This window comes from Cricetulus griseus (assembly GCF_003668045.3).
Source record: "Cricetulus griseus strain 17A/GY chromosome 1 unlocalized genomic scaffold, alternate assembly CriGri-PICRH-1.0 chr1_1, whole genome shotgun sequence".
Lineage (NCBI taxonomy): Eukaryota > Metazoa > Chordata > Mammalia > Rodentia > Cricetidae > Cricetulus > Cricetulus griseus.
The window spans coordinates 98,257,825-98,275,307 of NW_023276807.1; the positions used below are offsets into that span (position 1 = coordinate 98,257,825).

The following is a 17,483-nucleotide window of genomic DNA, read 5'->3' on the forward strand; positions in this document are numbered from 1 at the left end:
AGGATGGCAAGACACCTGACCCAGATTTAACTACCTACAGCCATCAAAATTCCGCTGTTACTGTCTTCAGTCTAAGAATGTTACATGGAGGAATCAGGATGTAGACTTTGGGGATTGGATTTAGGGAAATGAATTTTCTAGGTTATCTCAGTTTGTGACCATCTAACCTAACATCTTACTGGTGGTGTTAGTGTTTCTATTTGTTTTTAAGGTTTATTTTTAATTTTGTGTGGGTATATGCATTATGAGTGAAGATGCCTATGAAGACCAGAGGCATCAAATCTAGAGTTGGTGTGGATGCTGAGAATTAAAGTCAGGTCCTCTGAAGAGCATCAGCAGCTCTGAACTGCTGAGCTCTGTGACCTCTGTTGTCTAAGTAGTTCTTGCAGGCATCTTGTGATAAGGATTTAGGATCCATGTCCCTGGTTACTGGTTATCTTTCTGAACACCTTTTGAACATTTGATACCTGTCTGTTTTCTGCAGTGTAGAGTGTGTTTGGCTGTTCCCAGTGCCAGGGATCAAACCCAGCATCTATGTTTGTTAGGTAAGTGCCCTGCTGCTGAGCTACACTTGAGCCTCTGTTTTATAGATTATGTAGTCCTTTGTTGGCTACGCAATTTGCAAATACTTTTCTCCCAAACAGTAGATTGTGGTTTTTTAGTCCTTTTAACTGCGCTTTTACAGAGCGTAAAATTTCCATTAGATTCAATTGTCATTAGATTCACTTTTATTGTACTTCTATGTCAAGTCTTAAGAATTGTGCGTAGAGGGCTGAAGAGAGCTGTTAAGAGCACTGGTTGCTCTTTCAAAAGAATGGGGTTCAATTCCCAGCACCCATATGACAGTTCACAACTGTCTATAACTTGGGATCTGGCACCCTCACACAGATACATGCAGGCAAAGCCACAATATACATAATAAAATAAAAATAGCTGGGCAGTGGTGGCATATACCTTTAATCCCAGCACTCAGGATGCAGAAGCAGGCAGATCTCTGTGAGTTCAAGGACAGCCAGGGCTATACACAAAGAAACCCTGTCTCAAAAAATAAAAAAATATATATTTTTAAGAATTGTGCCTACCCCTAAGAATCCTGAAATTCTTTTCCTAAAAGTGTTGACAATTTTATGTCTTTGATCCACTTTGAGGTAAGGATCATCTTCAATGGAAGAACTTCCTTGTACACCTGTATTCATATGCACCTGAGTATGCAGGCCAGAGGCCAACCTGAGTGCTGTTCCTCGGGCACTGTCCACTTTTTTGTTTGTTTGGTTTTTGGGTTTTTTTGTTGTTTTGTTTTTTTAGACAGGGTTTCTCTGTGTAGCCCTGGCTATCCTGGAACTCAGTCTAGACCAGGCTGGCCTCAAATTCAAGAGGACTGGCCTGCCTCTGCCTTCCAAGTGCCAGTGCTAGGATTGAAGTTGTGTGCCACCACCACCCAGCTTTGTTTTTATTTTCTCACTGGCTTGGATCTTGCCAGGTAGCCCTGGGGTCCCTCCTGTCTGCCTTGCTATAGCTGGAAGCACAAGCATGCACTCAGGTATCAGACTCAAGTCCTCAAGCATGTCCGAAATCACCTCCCTTTTCCAGTCTTTGTACTTGTGTGAAGGTTTGGAGGCGGGGCCTCAAGCCGTGCAGGCGCTCCAGAATCATCTGAGAAGCCTTCTGCATTGATTTTGTATTTGTACTTCTGCAAATAGTTGGCATATTTCTGAGTTTTTGTGCTGTTGATAGGCTTTCTGTCTGTGTGGCAGTGTTACATACAATTATCATGGCTATAAAATAGCCATAGACCAGACAGCACTTACAGGGACTGAAGCTGAAGGATTGCAAGTTTGAGCTAGCTTGAGCTATTTCTGCCTGAAGTAGCCGAGAATAATGGCTCATAACTTTAATCTCAGCACTTGGGAAGCAGAAGCAGATGAATCTTTGTGAGTTCAAGGTCAGCCTAGTTTTCAGGGTGATTTCCAGGGCAGCCAGAATGATACAGTGAGACTGTCTTGAAAACAAAAAATTGCTTAATGAGTCCTATTTAAGATGGCTCCAGTAGTTCCTTTGCCTTCCCACCAAGTTTTTAGTAAGTTTGCATCTACAAAAGCGTGGAATTTTAGTAGAAATTACACTAACTCTTCTATGGAACAATTTGAGTAAACAAATCATTACTGTGTTGAATTATGCAATCAACAAACATGTCTCATTTTTGTAGGTCCTTGATAGCTTTCATCACTATTTTGTAGTTTTTGTTTCTTTAGTGTATGGCCAAGGGCTTAGAATGACAGATACAAGTGGCACTGTACTATTTAGTCAGATTGGGGTGTGGGGGTGTGTTGGAGAAAGGGAACTATGTAGCTCTTGTCAATCTGGAACTTACTAATAAACCAGGCTGGCCTGGAACTCACAGAGGTCCATCTGCCTCCGTACTGCTGGGATTAAAGTGTACTGCTGTACCAAGCCTATTTTGTTTTCTAAATTTTAGTTATGTGCCAGGCAGTGGTGGTGTACACCTTTAATCCCAGCACTTGGGAGTCAGAAACAGGCGGATCTCTGAGTTCAAGGTTAGCCTGGTCTATAGATCTAGTGCCAGGACAGGCTCCAAAGCTACACAGAAATCTTGTCTGGGGAAAAAAAGAAAAAAAAATTAGTTATATAAATGCATGTGTGTCTCTGAGTTTGTACAGATCTAGAGCTGGGTTTAGAGGCAGGGATAGGCTGCCTGATATGGACTCTGGAAACCAAATGGGTCTTCTGAAAGAGCAACCCTGTGTTACTTGTTCTTGTCTGTTACATGTAGAAACCCTGGGCACTAACTTCTGTGCCTTCTCTTTAGTCTCATGCACTTGTAGTTGGTGGAAGCTGACCTTGAACTTCTGATCCTGGTCTTTCTGATATTCCACCTATCACTTTAGCTGCCAGGCCACCTATCACTTTAGCTGGGCACAGCTGGGGCATTGGTCTTTACCCACACTGGAGGAGGGTCTTTCCCATCCCCAGAAATGCTTCACAACTTGTCTAGGGTCTCTTAGTTGGTCCCAGATTCAACCGAGTTGACAACCAAAATTAACCATCAAAGGTAAACGTACGTACGTATTTTTACGTACGTCTGTGTGTCTGTGTGTGTACAAACTAGACAGACACACAATCACTCAGAATCCTTGTTTCTGTGACTTACCACATGGCCTTCAGTGTCCGTAACTGCCTTCCTCGACTACCCATTCTGTATTCACCTTCTGCAAGCACCTCAGCGGGTCTTGGTTCTTTCCTTTCATCCCTGAAAGCTCTGGGCCCTTTGTCATCATCCTGCTTGGATTGGGTTGGAACTTCCCACTGGACTTAGTCATGGCAACACCAAAGTCCCCCTGAAAGTACCTTCTGTATTCCCGACACCCTTACTTCCATTTTGAAGAAGCAGTCCAATTTCCCTCTGGTGGTCAGCATCAATCACACCTCCTAACACAAGAACTTGCTTACCTTTGTTTGGGGCTGGGGTTTTTTGTGTTTTGTTTGGGTGGTTGTTTTTGTTTTCTGTGGGGAGGGATGGTTTTTATTTTTGAGACAGGTCTTACTGGTTGTCCTGGAACTCACTATATAGACCAGGCTGGCCTCAAACTCAACAGAGATTCGCTTGTCTCTACCTTTCAAGTGTGTGTGTGTTACTACATCCAGCTATAACTGCTTTCTTAATGGGACCCAAAATGGCCAGGGAGAAGCCTTAGCTTACAGTTCAGCGGAGTGCTTGTTGTACCTATGGGCAGAAGCACTCCCTGTTGTGGTACCAAAATATCTTGGCCTGCAGAGCACAATGTTTCAGGGTATGAAGCAATTTTTTTTTTTTTTTTTTTTTTTTTTTTTGTAGTGGGTCACTAGGAGTGACAGTGGGTGGTACCGTTTCCACCCTTTGGTTGCTGGCCCCAGGAATCTTGGTAATCGGAGTAACAGTACCATATGTTGGATGATGAGTCAAAGCACATGCAGGCTTCTGGAGGGTCCTGTCTGAGCCCTTGAATTTTGGTTGCGTTACATCCTACTTATTCTCTGGTGCACATAAGCATTGCCAACAGGCCCAGAGTAGCTGCTAACTTCAACTCACTTGGTCTAAGCAATGTGGTATCATTGATGGGATGGACCAAAAACAGCAGTGAGCTCTCCCCAGCAGGGCAGAGAACACACTGGGGATGGCAGGAGGCTTTTGAAATCTCAAAGCCTGCTCCAGTGACACACTTCTTAACACTTCCACCAACTGGAGGGGCCGTTTTCATTCAAACCACATTGCTTCACAACAGGCGCAAAGTCTCAGACTGATTATATCTGAAACGTACCCCTGAGAAGTCCTGGTGAAAGATCAGGGTGTGAACCATTGTAGAGACTGCTAGGTGGTAGGGAGGACAGGAGGAAGTGGTTCAGGAGAAGGGTGTTGTGGAGAACCATTTCTCATGTAGGCAGTGGAGTTTGAAGAAGATTTAAGGCTTCCACCAGACTCCCACCAAACAAGGCAAGGTTTTTGGTTTTTGAGACAGGGTTTCTCTATGTGGCTTTGGAGCCCGTCCTGGAACTCGCTCTATGATGAGGCTGGTTACTTTTTTTTTCTCAAAAATTTATTTTTAGTGTATTTGTTCAGTTTGATGCCAAGTTATTATCTGCCTTGTAAAACAAATTACAAAATATTTTTTTCTGGAAGGAATTTAAACTTATTAATTTCACTTCAGAATTTTGGTAGAAATTTCCAATTTTGTTTTTTGTGGGTTTTGTTTTGTTGTTGTTTGTAGACACTAGTTGTCACTAGATAGTTCTGACTGGCCTGGCACTCACTATGTAGACTAGGATGGCCTTGAACTCAGTATAATTCTGCTTCTGCCTCCCAAGAACTGGAATTATGGACATAGCATCAGACCCTGCTTTGTGCATGAATTTTTCTTCCTATTGTCTTTTTGTTAATTGATTTCTGTTTTGCATTCATGGTGGCATGATATATATTTTGTATCCATTATATTTTTTGTTTGGTTGGGTTGTTTTGTTTTGTTTTTTGAGACAGGGTTTCTTTGTGTTGCCTTTGCTGTCCTGGAACTTGCTATGTAGACCAGACTGGCCTATAACTCACAGAGATCTGCTTGCCTCTGCCTCCTGAGTGCTGGGATTAGAGGTGCGCACCAACACTTGGTTCCTTTTGGACTAAAGTCCAGTCTCTTAACTTTGGGCTCCTGTAAAAATCCAAAATAGCGTACTTCCTATTCCAAGAGGGAAGAACCAGGGCATAGTTACAATCAGATCAAAGCAAAACCAAACATCAGCAGTGTAAGTAGTTCAGTGTCTAATGTCTAGAATTCACTGTGATCTGGGTTCCAGCAGGCCTTCAAAGTCTGACATCTCATGAGCTTTCCAGTACATCAGTTTGTCCCGTAGACTCAGTCCACTCCCTCCACTGCTGGTTTTTTGGTTTGGTTTTGGGGGGTTTTCTTGTTTGTTTGCTTGCTTTTTGGGTTTTCAAGACAGCCTTGGCTGTCCTAGAAGTAGCTCTGTAGTCCAGGCTGCCTCTGCCTTCTGTGCTGGGATCAAAGGTGTTCTCCACCACGCCCAGCCCCACTGCTGGTCTCAGTGGTCCCATAGACCTGGTGGATCTTCAGTACACTGCGTTCTCAGCTGCTCTTCATAAACCCATCATGTCTCCAGTAACAGTAGAGAAATGTCAAAGCCATGTGGGATACTCTTACACATAACTAGGCTCAGCTGCCATGTGGCTTCTGTATGCTGACCCTGAGAAAATACTTCTTGGAAGATTTTGCTTCAATGATGCTGGTCTCTTAATCACAGTTTTGTTTCGTTTTGGTTTTTTTCCAGCCCCAGCTAACCATTCACAATTGTCCCAGTAAAGCAAAGGTTTGACTTCAGTGTTTCTGGTCTCTTGTTAAAATCATGGCTGACTCTTCAGTCCCAGCTGAGCATAAACCACAGATTCTTAATTCAAATGTTACACAAATAATCCCAGTAGAATCATTGCTTCTTTCTGGAACTTCCCAAGCCAGGCCACCATCTTCTGTCTCCCAAGCTCCTGTATCAGCTCATTAAGCTCTAAGCATCCAATGGCCCTTTCTAGCCCAAAGGTCCAGATACTTCCACAATCCTCCCACAAAACAACATGGTCAGCCTGTCACAGCAACAAACTCATTTTCTGGTACCAATTGTTAGGTTAGTTTGTTTTCTATTGCTGTGATAAACACCATAACCAAAAGCAACTTGACTGGGCAGTGGTGGCACACACCTTTAATCCCAGCACTCAGGAAGCAGAGACAGGTGGATCTCTGAGTCTGAGGCCAGCCTGGTCTACAAAGCAAGTTCCAGGACAGGGCTCTATAGAGAAACCCTGTCTCAAGGAAGGAAGGAAGGATGGAAAGAAAGAAAGCAGGCAGGCAGGCAGGCAGGCAACTTGGGAAGAAAAGAAGGAAAGTGCTTGTCTAGCCTACATGTCCTGATCACAGCTGACAGCTGATCAGGGCAGGAACCTAAGTATGAGCAGAGACAGATATGGTGGAACAAAGCTACTCACTGGCAGGCTTTCTTCTACCACCCAAGACCACCTGCCAAAGGATGGCACTACCCACAATGAGCTTGCCCTCCCACACCAAGAAAACACCCCCCTAAAGCCTTGCCCACAAGCAATCTGATAGAGGCAGTCTTTCCAGGTTTACTCCTTCCAGATGACTAGCTTAGGAAGTTGACATTAAAAAGAAAAAAAGAAAACCAATTCGCATGCCTGGCTTTTTGGCTTTCTTGGTTTTATATTTTGTTTTTGAGGGGGCAGAATGAGACATGAGGTCCACACTGGTCTCACTATGTAGCTGAGGCTGACCCTATACTTTGCTCCTTCATCCACCATGTCCCTGAGTGTCTGGCTGTCTTTTCTGAGTGGCATTTTCTTTTGCTGCTAGTGTCCCACCCTCAGGACTGCTATAGGGCTAGGAATGGAACCAATATGCTGTCCAGAAGGTCCCCTGTCCTCCCAGCCTCTGTTGATGTTGGTGGTCCTTGATTCTCTATGAGCTGAAGAAGCCTACATAATCTTCCTATTGATAGGCTGGGTTAGACACCAGACCTGGCCTCCACTCATTGAATGAGGCACAGCAGGATGCCTTCCTGCTATGGCATTCACCTGGTTCCTCACTACCTCATGGCTGTCTTCTCATCTTTGAGAGTTCTTTAGGTTTTCTTCAGTTTATAGTTGACCTTAGTAAGAATAAAACCAAACAAACAAAAAGCAGAGACAAGACCATACACCACAGGCATCAGGCTTTGCAAAATAGACTGATTTCTGTGATGTTGGCCACATGGTAAAGGAGCAGTCAGAACAGTGGCAGTTGGGATAGAATTCAGCTTTAAAAACAACAACAACAACAACAACAAAGCTTCACAGGCAGAAACAACTTAGATCCTTGGGAGGTGAGGTAAAGGTCCTATAAAGGAAAGGGAGGAAGGCAAATATCAGGTGGAAAGATGGTGGGTTGTCTGCAACAAAGAGGGTTGGGGCAGTTCTGCAGGAGATGCTGAGCTATGTTTGGACATGGTGGGTAAGGGTACCAGGGGTACATTGGTGTGCAGTGCTGCACCTTGAGTGGGGTACAAGGAAGTGGGGAACAGCACCTGGCCATCTTCCTAGGCTGACCTTAGACCCAGAAGATCCTATACACTGGGTGCTTCCTCCCTGCTTGCTTTGATAACTGCAAATTTCCTCAACTCCAGCTCAAAGATGACAATGTGTCATTCATTCATCTCCTGGTGCCTGGCACTAGGAGGGGAGGGGGACGAACTGGGCAATGCAACAGCCAGAGTGGAAGCAGTAGAACATTTTAGGGAGGGAAATGGTAAGCATCATCTCTGGCGGTGTGGCACAGGCCCCGCCGGGAATGGAGTGAGGTGCCTTTCTTCCCTGGCCTAGAGATCTGAAGTGGGAAGGAAAGGAAGCCGATTGCCGAGTTAGAACTCAAAGATCCAGCTCAGCCCAGGAGCTTGTCTGGAGCCGCTTTCCCTGGCACACTCCGCTCCATCTTCCGTTGCCACAGAGACAGGAGGTGGTTGCTATGGAGACTGACTGCCACGACCAGCCAATCCGGAGCTGCTGTTTCAGCTCATCCTAGGGCCTGGGGGTAATAACGCCTTCCCTTGACTCCCTGCATCCTCTGGCCAGTCACTGAGCAATAGGTTGGGCCATCAGCCATTAGCAATAGGTTGGGCCATCAGCCATTAAAGTTGCCAGGCCCACTCTGCAAAATACATCGCTATCTCCCCAGGTTAACCCGCACCCCTGGTACTTGTAACACCTTTTGCCTCTTTCCAGCTAAGAGGCGATGTCACCTTGGGAGGAGCCCGGATTTCAAGTGGCCCTTTGGATGTTACCGGAAAGGCAGGGCACAGCCTTCCGGCCCTAGACTCAGCAGTGGGAGAAAGGAGATGGGATAAACGTGGGGAACGAGCAAGCGCCTCCCTCTGGCGCTCCGCAGTGCCTGGCGCGGTGGCGCACGCTTACTCGGCTTGATAGGCGGGCGGGCGGGGCAGCGCTGACGTCATCCACGCCCCCCCCCCCATCAGAGGGGCGGTGGCCGAGCTGGCTACACTGAGCGCATTGACGGACAGAGGGACAGAGAGACAGGGGGACCAGCAGGCACACGTCCAGGCCATGCCCGGGGAGGCTGCGCGCGCTGAGTTGCCGCTGCCTGAGGCAGGAGGGCCAGGATCCCGCACAGGTGAGACCGCGGTGGCTCCGCTTTCAGGCCCAATACCTTTCTCTGGCTTTCTCTCTCTCCATCTCTCAGCCTCCGAACAGTCCCCTCCCCTGTCTTTCCAGACCGGCTCTTCCCTCCACATTGCATCCTTCCCCCACCCCCAACCCCCAGAATTTCATGAAAGCCTGGAGGCAGCAGACAGCATCCTCCAAAGCCTGCAGCTCTGAAGGGCAGTGTCTTGGCCTTTCACTCTGGGCTGGGGGGCGGGGGGGATGTAAAGCGTGCTCTTTGGACCAAGTCCCATTTGCTTGGGCCTCTGTACCACATCGCGTTTCTTTGTCCACAGAGAGCTGCGGGGGCCCCAGGACCGACTGTGGGTGGCAGGTTTGGAAGCGGGAGGCCCAGAGGGTCCCTGCATGCTCATCCTGTGACCACCAGAGGGTCCTTAGAGATACCTTGGGTGCCCAGGGCAGCAAGCGGCTAGACTTAGAAAGGAGGTGTAGGATTGATGGGACCTGGGAACCCAGCCAGAGGACACTGGCAGAGCTGGGTCTGGGAGGTTCGGCCCTGGAGAGGTGTTGTGGCCAGCAGTGGTCTTAATATGCAGAGCTTGGAGAAGCAGGGGCGTTAAATGTTGGTGGAAGTCAGTCCACTTGCAGGCCTGAGGGTACTCTAAGCTTGAATGGTCCCTACTGGAGATGGGCTGTGTGTAGCTTGGGCAAAACCAAGGGCACCTTGCTGTGTGCAAGAAGTCATCTGGGGACAGTATGGGCAAGAATGGAGATGGTGCCAATGCTGGGCCAGGGACCTGACTGAGAACCAACACAGATGCCACCCTACTCTTGTTGGGGAACAGGCAATCCAGGCTGGGACGCCCCAGACCCAGAGTGATTAGCTGGTTCCTTTCTGGCTTGCTTGGTGACCTTGAATAAGTCCCAAAACAAACAAAAGGCCCCACAACTTGGGCCTTTTATTTCCATTTTAACCTTGGCCCAATTCTGCCCTCTGCCCTGAGGCCACACTAAGAAGTAGAGATCGCAAGAGCCTGACTTTGGAACACCCAGTGATGGCTACTAGCCACACCCACTTTCCAGTTCCAGGTGTCCCTCAAGGGACCTGCAGGACCCCTGGTTGTCTTAGTAGCCAGTGTCAAAGAACCCAATGCCCTGACGCTACTGAGAGCAGATATCAGGGAGGTGGCTGTCCCTTCTTCAGCTTCCCTCTCATCCTGGGTGAGATCTGCTCCGTAGCTGAGAAAGACAAAGGCACGGTGCAGGCCATGTTGCCCTGTCACCAGTGAATATGGTAGAGCCAGCAGCATTGGCTGTGTGCCTGCCAGAGCGGTGCCTAGGCACTGCCCCTCCCCCTCTTTTGCAGGACTTGGCCTGGGCTCTGGGGACAGTAGGAAGGCTTTAAGTGGATACTTCAAAGAGATGTGTGTTTGGCTATGGTCCAGGTGAGAGGGTAGCTGTTACAGACTCATTAAAAATGAGGCTAAAAAAAATGATGCTCTGAGAACTTGAGTACATTTAAATGGTTGAGTTAAAAGTCATGGGACTTAGTGAATGTGCAGAGTGACCTTGGTGACATGCAGGTCAGCAAGAAGCAAGACAGCATTGGCCAGAGAGATAGGAGGTAGTGTGGGTATTTTCTCCTGGAGAGATTTGTTCGCTACTTTCCTAAGTCCCTAAGTACTTTCTGAGCCACAGGGCATCATGGCCCAGACATGTGTTTGTGGTGTGGCGTGTCAGCTGAGGGTATGCCAGCCCATGAGCACCTGTGCCTGAAGAGACCTAGAGAAGGATCCCAAGGCAGGCCAGCTCTCAGCATGGTGGAGGATCTGTGACCATGAGCAACTGACACCATGGAGAGGACATGGCAGCCTTCCCTCAGCTGTCCTGTTCCCATGGGCACCAGATCACCATCATTACCCATCACTGCCCTTTGAGCAGGGTGCTGCAACCCACGCTCTGTGACACATGTCTGTCTCCATCCTCCAGAAACTTAGCTGCATGCAGGGCTATGCAAACAGCTCTGTCTCGAGATAGGCAACAGGGGTAGGAGAGAGATGGGCTAGAGGCAAAACCTCCTGCTTTACAGTAGACCTGGAATATACCAGAGCTGTAGTGTGCAGACCTTAAGTCCACTTAGCCTGCATGTCATTCTCTCCTCTACTACCTCCCCTGACTAGTCCTCCTCTGAGATTTTATCCATGGAAACCTGCTCCATGTTCAGCTCTTTACCTGGCCTGGCCCTGAGATGTATCCAGTAGGCCTCTCATGTCCTTTTCTGTCTCCACAGATCTCTCATGTGATGCAGCCATTGCCACTATCCTGAAAGGGGACCAACAGGAGCCCCTTCCCCTGACCCCAGGGCCTAGCCCTCTGGCCCTTGCATTCCTGTCCAGCAAGCCAGGTGCGCGGCCCCAGCCTGAGGGAGCCAGCTGGGATGCAGGGCCCAGTGGGGCTGCCTCAACCTGGGTGGACCCAGCAGAGGGCAGCCCAAGTCCAGGGGTCCTCCCTGAGGGCCTGCCTCTCCAGCCTTTGCCTGCTGAAGTCCCTCTCCCCACCACCCTGGAGCCCCGCATCGTGATGGGTGAGGAGACATGCCAGGTCACCCCTTTACCCAGGGCAGCTTGGCCAGTGCTCAGGGACCGGGAGGGTGGGCACATGGCCTTGCACCCACCTCCGGAGCTGTGTTCTCAGGGTGATCCTCCTGTGCCTTCCCCTCCCCCTGACCTTGATTCCTACTTCACACCACCTTCTACTCCCACCAAAACCACCTATGCCCTGCTCCCTGACCATGGACCCCACAGGGACACCTGGGACCTGGAGGCCGAGCTGCTGGATGAGTTACTGGACTCAACGCCAGCTTCACCCTCAGGCTCCTACATTACAGCAGATGGGGACAGCTGGGCCTCCTCACCTTCCTGTTCCCTCAGCCTGCTGGCCCCGGCTGAAGGGTTGGACTTTCCCTCCGACTGGGGCCTTTCCCCATCAGGGTCTGTGGTAGACGAACTAGAGCCACAACCCACAGAAGCTCCAGAGCCCCCATCCTCTGAGTCTAGCCTCTCAACCGACAGCAGCTCTTCCTGGAGCCAAGAGGGCCATTTCTTTGACCCTACCTTCTTGGCCAACGACCCGATGATCCCTGCCGCCCTACTACCCTTCCGGGGTAGCCTCATCTTCCAGGTGGAAGCCGTGGAGGTGACACCACTGCCCCAAGAGGAGGAGGAAGAGGAGGTAGTTGCTGGTGCTGCCACCCCAGATGGAGACCTGGCTGGAGAGGGTGAGGACGACAGCACATCTGCCTCCTTCCTGCAGTCACTGTCTGATCTGTCCATCATTGAGGGCATGGATGAGGCCTTCGCCTTCCGGGATGATACCTCAGCAGCCTCCTCTGACTCGGACTCAGCTTCCTATGCAGGGGCAGATGACGACAGGCTGTACAGTGGGGAGCCCCATGCCCAGCCCAGTGCCCAGAACACAGAGCAGGAGCACAGAAGCAGAGCCACATTTCAGGGGACAGAGTTCATGCCTCAGATTTCAGAGCAAGAAACCTGTCTTACCAATAGCCAGGAATCGATTGCAGATATAGCAGAAGAGGCCCCAACTTTAGGCATAGAGTCTGAAGCTACTGTGACCCTTCCTGATCTGCAAGAAGCTCCAGGCCCCCAGATGGAGGGAGCTACCACAGTTACCCCTAGGGTAGGCAACAAAGAAGTTGACTCAGTTGCTCAACAAGCACCCAGGGCACTACCTGAGCCCTGCCGGAAGGGGATGGGCACATCTTCAGGCTGTAAGCCTGTTACTGTAGAGTCCATTCTAGATCTGCAGGAAGAAGCAAGCCCCACCCTGTGTCCAATCCTTCCTGCTAACTTGAAGGAAGGAGGCCAGGGCCTTCCCTCCACACTGGAGTATGTGACTGTGGCTTCAGTGAGGCCCCAGAAGGCTGAGGGAGGTATCACAATACCCCAGGACCACCCTATGACACTACCCCCATTCTTGCAATGTGTAGATCCCACCTCGGGCCCAGAGTCTGTGGCTGTAGTCACTCTGAGGCTCCAGCAGGATAAGGGATGTGTCATAGCACTCCAGGAGGCCCCTGTGGCATCACCTCTACCCCTACAAAGTACAGATCCCACCTCAGGCCCAGAGTCTAGGGCTGTGGCTACATGTGGGCCCCAGCAGGCTAAGGAAGGTACCACAGCACCCCAGGACTCCCCCATGGCATCATCCCCACCCCCGCAAGGCTCAGAGCCCACCTCAGATCCAGAACCTGAGGCTGTGGTCACATTGGGGTCCCAGCAGGCTAAGGAAGGTACCACAGCACCCCAGGACTCCCCCATGGCATCATCCCCACCCCCGCAAGGCTCAGAGCCCACCTCAGATCCAGAACCTGAGGCTGTGGTCACATTGGGGTCCCAGCAGGCTAAGGAAGATACCACAGCACCCCAGGACTCCCCCATGGCATCATCCCCACCCCCGCAAGGCTCAGAGCCCACCTCAGATCCAGAACCTGAGGCTGTGGTCACACTGGGGTACCAGCAGGATAAAGGTACCACAGCACCCCATGGCTCCCCCATGGCATGTCTTTCCCTGCAAGGCTCAGATCCCACTCCAGACCCAGAATCTGAGCTTGCTGCCATACTGGAACCACAGCAGGCCAAGGAGGGTGTCACCATACCCCAGCTTGCCCCAGTAGCATCACCTTCACCCCTGAGAAGCTTAGATTCAATCTTAGACCTACAACCTGTGGCTACAGCCACACTGGAGTCCCAGCAGGCTAAAGGCAGTACCACTGTACCCCAGGACACCTTTGTGGTGGCACCTCCATCCCTTCAAGGTACGGATTCCACCTCAGAGCCAGAGCTGATAGTCCAAGACACCTCTCCAGCTCTGCAGAGAGAAACATGCTACACCCCAGAGATTAAGCCTTCAGCCTCTGAGGCCCATCAGGAGTTAGGTGTGGCCTTAGGACCAAAGCCAGTGCCTGAGGAGCAAGATTCAGAACCCACTCTAGACTCGGCACTCACCACTTCAAACCAAGCCCAACAGAACGGCTCCCAGCCAGCTGTAAAAGCTGACAACGCTGGGGCTCCAGAAGAGTCGTGTCCCACCTTGAGCACAAAGGTCTCTGAGCCCATATCTTGTATGGGAGAGAAAGTAGCAGAGAGTATACCTGCACTCAGGCAAGGAGCACATCTTGAAGCCCATGGTGGGGTCAAGACCTGCTCACCTCAAAGAGAGGCCCCAGGGGCCAAGAACAAGCGGGGTAGATGCCCCAAACCACTAGGGCAGGGAAATGGGTCCAAGTCAGCATCCCAAGGTGCAGGGAAGACTTCCAAGGCACAGTCTGCTTCATGCACTGAGGTCAGCCAGACACAGTTGATGAGCTTAGCGAGGGAGGGGAGGGGCCTGAATAGCAAGGACACCTTGGGCCCCAAGCTTCCTGTGGCTCTATCTGTACAAGCCAGGCTAGGCTCCTGCCCAGACTCCCCAGCAAGGGCCACATGCACGTTGAGCGGAGTCCACTCTGAAGAGACTGCCAGGTCTGCACAATCCTTCGAGCAACTGGAGCCTGTGCTAGGCCTGGGTAGTAGAGATCAGCCTCAGACGACCCCAGGTGCCCTTAACCCTTCCCCAGCAAACTCTGTCAGTGACCTGCCCACCACACCCCAGGATAGGTCCCTGGATCCTGACCCTCCTGCTTCCAATGACCTCAACAGGGCATCCCAAACATCCCCAGGGCCCCCAGCCTCCTGCCTGTGCCCTACTCCCCAGAAAGCCTCTGTGGAAGAGGAGGAGCCCTCAGCCTCTCATGGTCTGATGCCTCGGGCAGGAGCCCAGGGAACTGCTGCCATTACCACCTCAGGATCCACAATGCCTCTGGGGGCCCGGCATCGTGTCAGCCTCTCACCTCACTCCACCCTCAACCCCAAGGTGACCCCCACAGATGCCAAAGACCTGGCTTGCATCATCTCAAGCCCCTGCCAAGTGCCTCCTCCCTCTGGGACCCAGAACCCATCTGGCCCTCGAGGGTTCCCAGCCCATCAACAAGAGGATGAGGACAGCCTAGAGGAAGGTAAGAGTATGTGGGGGCCAGGGTCTGGGCCAGCTAGACTCCTCTCAGGGAGACACTACAGGATGGGACTGGAGGAACCTCGGCAATAGCAAGAGGCCCTCATACCTCACCCCTTTCCCAGATTCACAGAGGGCCCCAGGCTCCGGCCAGCATTCGGATAGCCAAGGGGAGTCGTCAGCTGAGCTGGATGAGCAAGAGATCCCATCTCAGAAAGCGCAGTGCCCGGCACAGGTGCTGGCCCCAGAGGGGGTGGGTCTCTGGGCATTAGCCCAGCCCCCCACCCCAGATGCTTAGCCTTCATCTTCCTACAGGGCCCAACAGGCAGCAATGAGGAGACCATTGCCAAAGCCAAGCAAAGCCGCAGTGAGAAGAAGGCTCGAAAGGTCAGCTAAGGGCTCCCCTGGAGGACCCTGGGAGAGGACATGTATACAGGGAGACATTCTTACCAACACCCCTCATAGTCTGTGGCCAGTGAAACCCTACCCATGAAAAGGCTTTGAGTCAAATCTAGTGACCCCCCCATCCCTTAAACACTGGAATGTCCTGAGGAAACCCTTATAGAGGGAGGTCAGCCTGACATGGGATGGAAAATCATCCAGTCAGTCAGGGAAGGTAATCTGAGTCTCTCATCCTCCACCTCAGGCAATGTCGAAACTGGGCTTACGGCAGATTCAGGGAGTCACCAGGATCACCATCCAGAAGTCCAAGAACATCTTGTTTGTCATTGCCAAGCCAGATGTCTTCAAGAGCCCCGCCTCGGATACCTATGTGGTCTTTGGTGAGGCCAAGGTCTGTCATACTGCCATGTCAAGGCCAAGGCTAGGGCCATACTGTGGTTTGGGGGAAAGGCTGGGTCAGTGAGCCTCTGCTCACACAGCTGTCCTATACTGCAGATCGAGGACCTGTCCCAGCAGGTACACAAAGCTGCAGCAGAGAAATTCAAGGTGCCCTCAGAGTCCTCAGCCCTGGTCCCTGAGTTGGCACCTGGGCCCCGGGTGAGGCCACAGTGCGAGGAGCAGGAGGAAGAAGATGAGGAGGTGATGTATCGAGGCTCTGGACACTTGAATGGGGTCGGGGTGAGGGTAGGATGGGATTCTATCCTACCTGGGCGGAAGGGCTCAAGGGGGCCCCTGGCAGCATAAGTCACCCCCCTATTCCCCTCCACTAGGTAGAGGAGGCTGGCCTAGAACTTCGTGACATTGAGCTGGTGATGGCCCAGGCCAATGTGTCCAGGGCAAAGGCTGTGCGGGCACTGAGGGACAACCACAGTGACATTGTCAATGCCATCATGGTAAGCAAGTACTAGCCCCTTCTGCAGCCCAGATGTCCCTAGGGAGGTCCTGCAGAAAAAGCCGCCTCCTAACCTGACTCTTCCTCTGCAGGAATTGACAATGTAGCTATTGACTGGAAGCTCGGGCCGTTCTGCCTCCCCCCAGCTCTGTTGCCCAATAAATCGTTGTCACATCATCACCCTCTGGAGTCCCCTCAGTTGTGTGGTATAGTCTCATCACCCTTGGGTGTCTCATCAGGGTCCTTTGATGTCCCTTCCCTACCCCTTAGAACCTGGTATTCTTCACTGCCTTCTGTCATCTCACTGCTTTGATGCCATAGCCATGTCACCCTTTAGTGTCCCATCAATCTCTGCTGTTACCTAATTGCCCTCTGGTGTCTCCCCAATGTCCCGGACACCCCCTCATCACCCTCCTTTGGTCCTGTCATCCCCTCTCTGGCTTTCTCTCAGATTCAGCTACAGCAGCATGGACATGCACGCCCTGTCCCTTCCTCCTACAGTTTTGGCCACAGAAATATGGCTGTCCTGGTCCTCTACTTCCACATAGACCCTGCTGGTGTGCACATGGGAATACTAGGGCATAATTGGGCACAGGGCAGACTGCAGCTTATCTGCAATCTCTCCACACTTCCAGGAGAGAATTAGCTGCATGCAAATCAAGAGATTACCCCAACAGTCTTGACTCTCTTGGCTCGGCCTAGGCTCCCATGACCAGTCCCAGGACAGCAGATGACAAGAAGATTCTGTCAAATACTGTCCTGAGGCCATGATACTGCTGATGCAAATATCTGTGAGACCCCAGGGATACTCTACCTTGCCCTGGAGACAACTGAGGTGTCCACAGAGCCCCAGGGGCTCGGTCAAAACCATCCCAGGCCAGAGAAGGTCCTGGTCCTCACACAGGCCTTCTGCCCAGGACACAGATCTTCCTCCCTGAGTGTGCGCTACAGAGGCACCTGACCAGTCCTCCCAGCCCAGGAGCTTTATAGGGCTGCCTGGCCCCAGGTCACTTCCCTCCTCATGGTGGCTAGGAGAGTTTCAAGGGGTCCAGAATGAAGTCACCAAGCTTAGGGAAAGAGCTGACTGGGGAAGGGGACAGAATGAGGGCCATGGGGCCCATGTGAACTTTTCAGAAACCCCAACTCTCAGTTCTGTGGGCGGCACTCTTCCTGTACATTGCACTTCATCAAGGAGGCTTACACGGCATGCCACTGTCCTTGGGATAATCTCCACATAGAATGCAAAGATAGAGGTACCCCTGACATGGGAGAGAGTCTCCAAATTCCTGCTCCTGTTCCTTGTTCACAGAGCCAAAGCAGAAGCACCAATCGTCTTTTCTGCCCCAGCCCTGGATACTGTGGGCAGTCATGGTCCAACAGGGGGACCACCCCCTGGGACAA

The 17,483-nt window shown here is 51.2% G+C and overlaps 1 protein-coding gene across 2 annotated transcripts; it reads left to right on the forward strand.

Moving 5' to 3' along the window:
- The first annotated feature begins 8,511 nt into the window (after positions 1-8,511).
- Positions 8,512-16,262, forward strand: Nacad (NAC alpha domain containing). Of its 2 annotated transcripts, XM_035453192.1 has the most exons (8): positions 8,512-8,729; positions 11,010-14,792; positions 14,830-15,023; positions 15,104-15,175; positions 15,435-15,581; positions 15,686-15,829; positions 15,961-16,083; positions 16,175-16,262. In XM_035453192.1, exons 1-8 carry the CDS (start codon positions 8,663-8,665, stop codon positions 16,187-16,189), a joined length of 4,545 nt encoding a protein of 1,514 aa, XP_035309083.1. In that variant the 5' UTR covers positions 8,512-8,662; the 3' UTR covers positions 16,190-16,262. The 2 variants fall into 2 exon arrangements, with proteins under 2 accessions (XP_035309083.1, XP_035309082.1); XM_035453191.1 differs by lacking the exon at positions 8,512-8,729 and having other exon boundaries at positions 8,950-14,792; positions 14,914-15,023.
- Positions 16,263-17,483: the final 1,221 nt, after the last annotated feature.

Coding starts and splice junctions, on each gene's coding strand:
- Nacad (XM_035453192.1), top strand. CDS start 8,663: ATGCCCGGGGAGGCTGCGCGCGCTGAGTTGCCGCTGCCTGAGGCAGGA. Junction 8,730..11,009: donor AGGGCCAGGATCCCGCACAG/GTGAGACCGCGG, acceptor CTGTCTCCACAG/ATCTCTCATGTGATGCAGCC. Junction 14,793..14,829: donor TGAGGACAGCCTAGAGGAAG/GTAAGAGTATGT, acceptor TGGGCCAGCTAG/ACTCCTCTCAGGGAGACACT.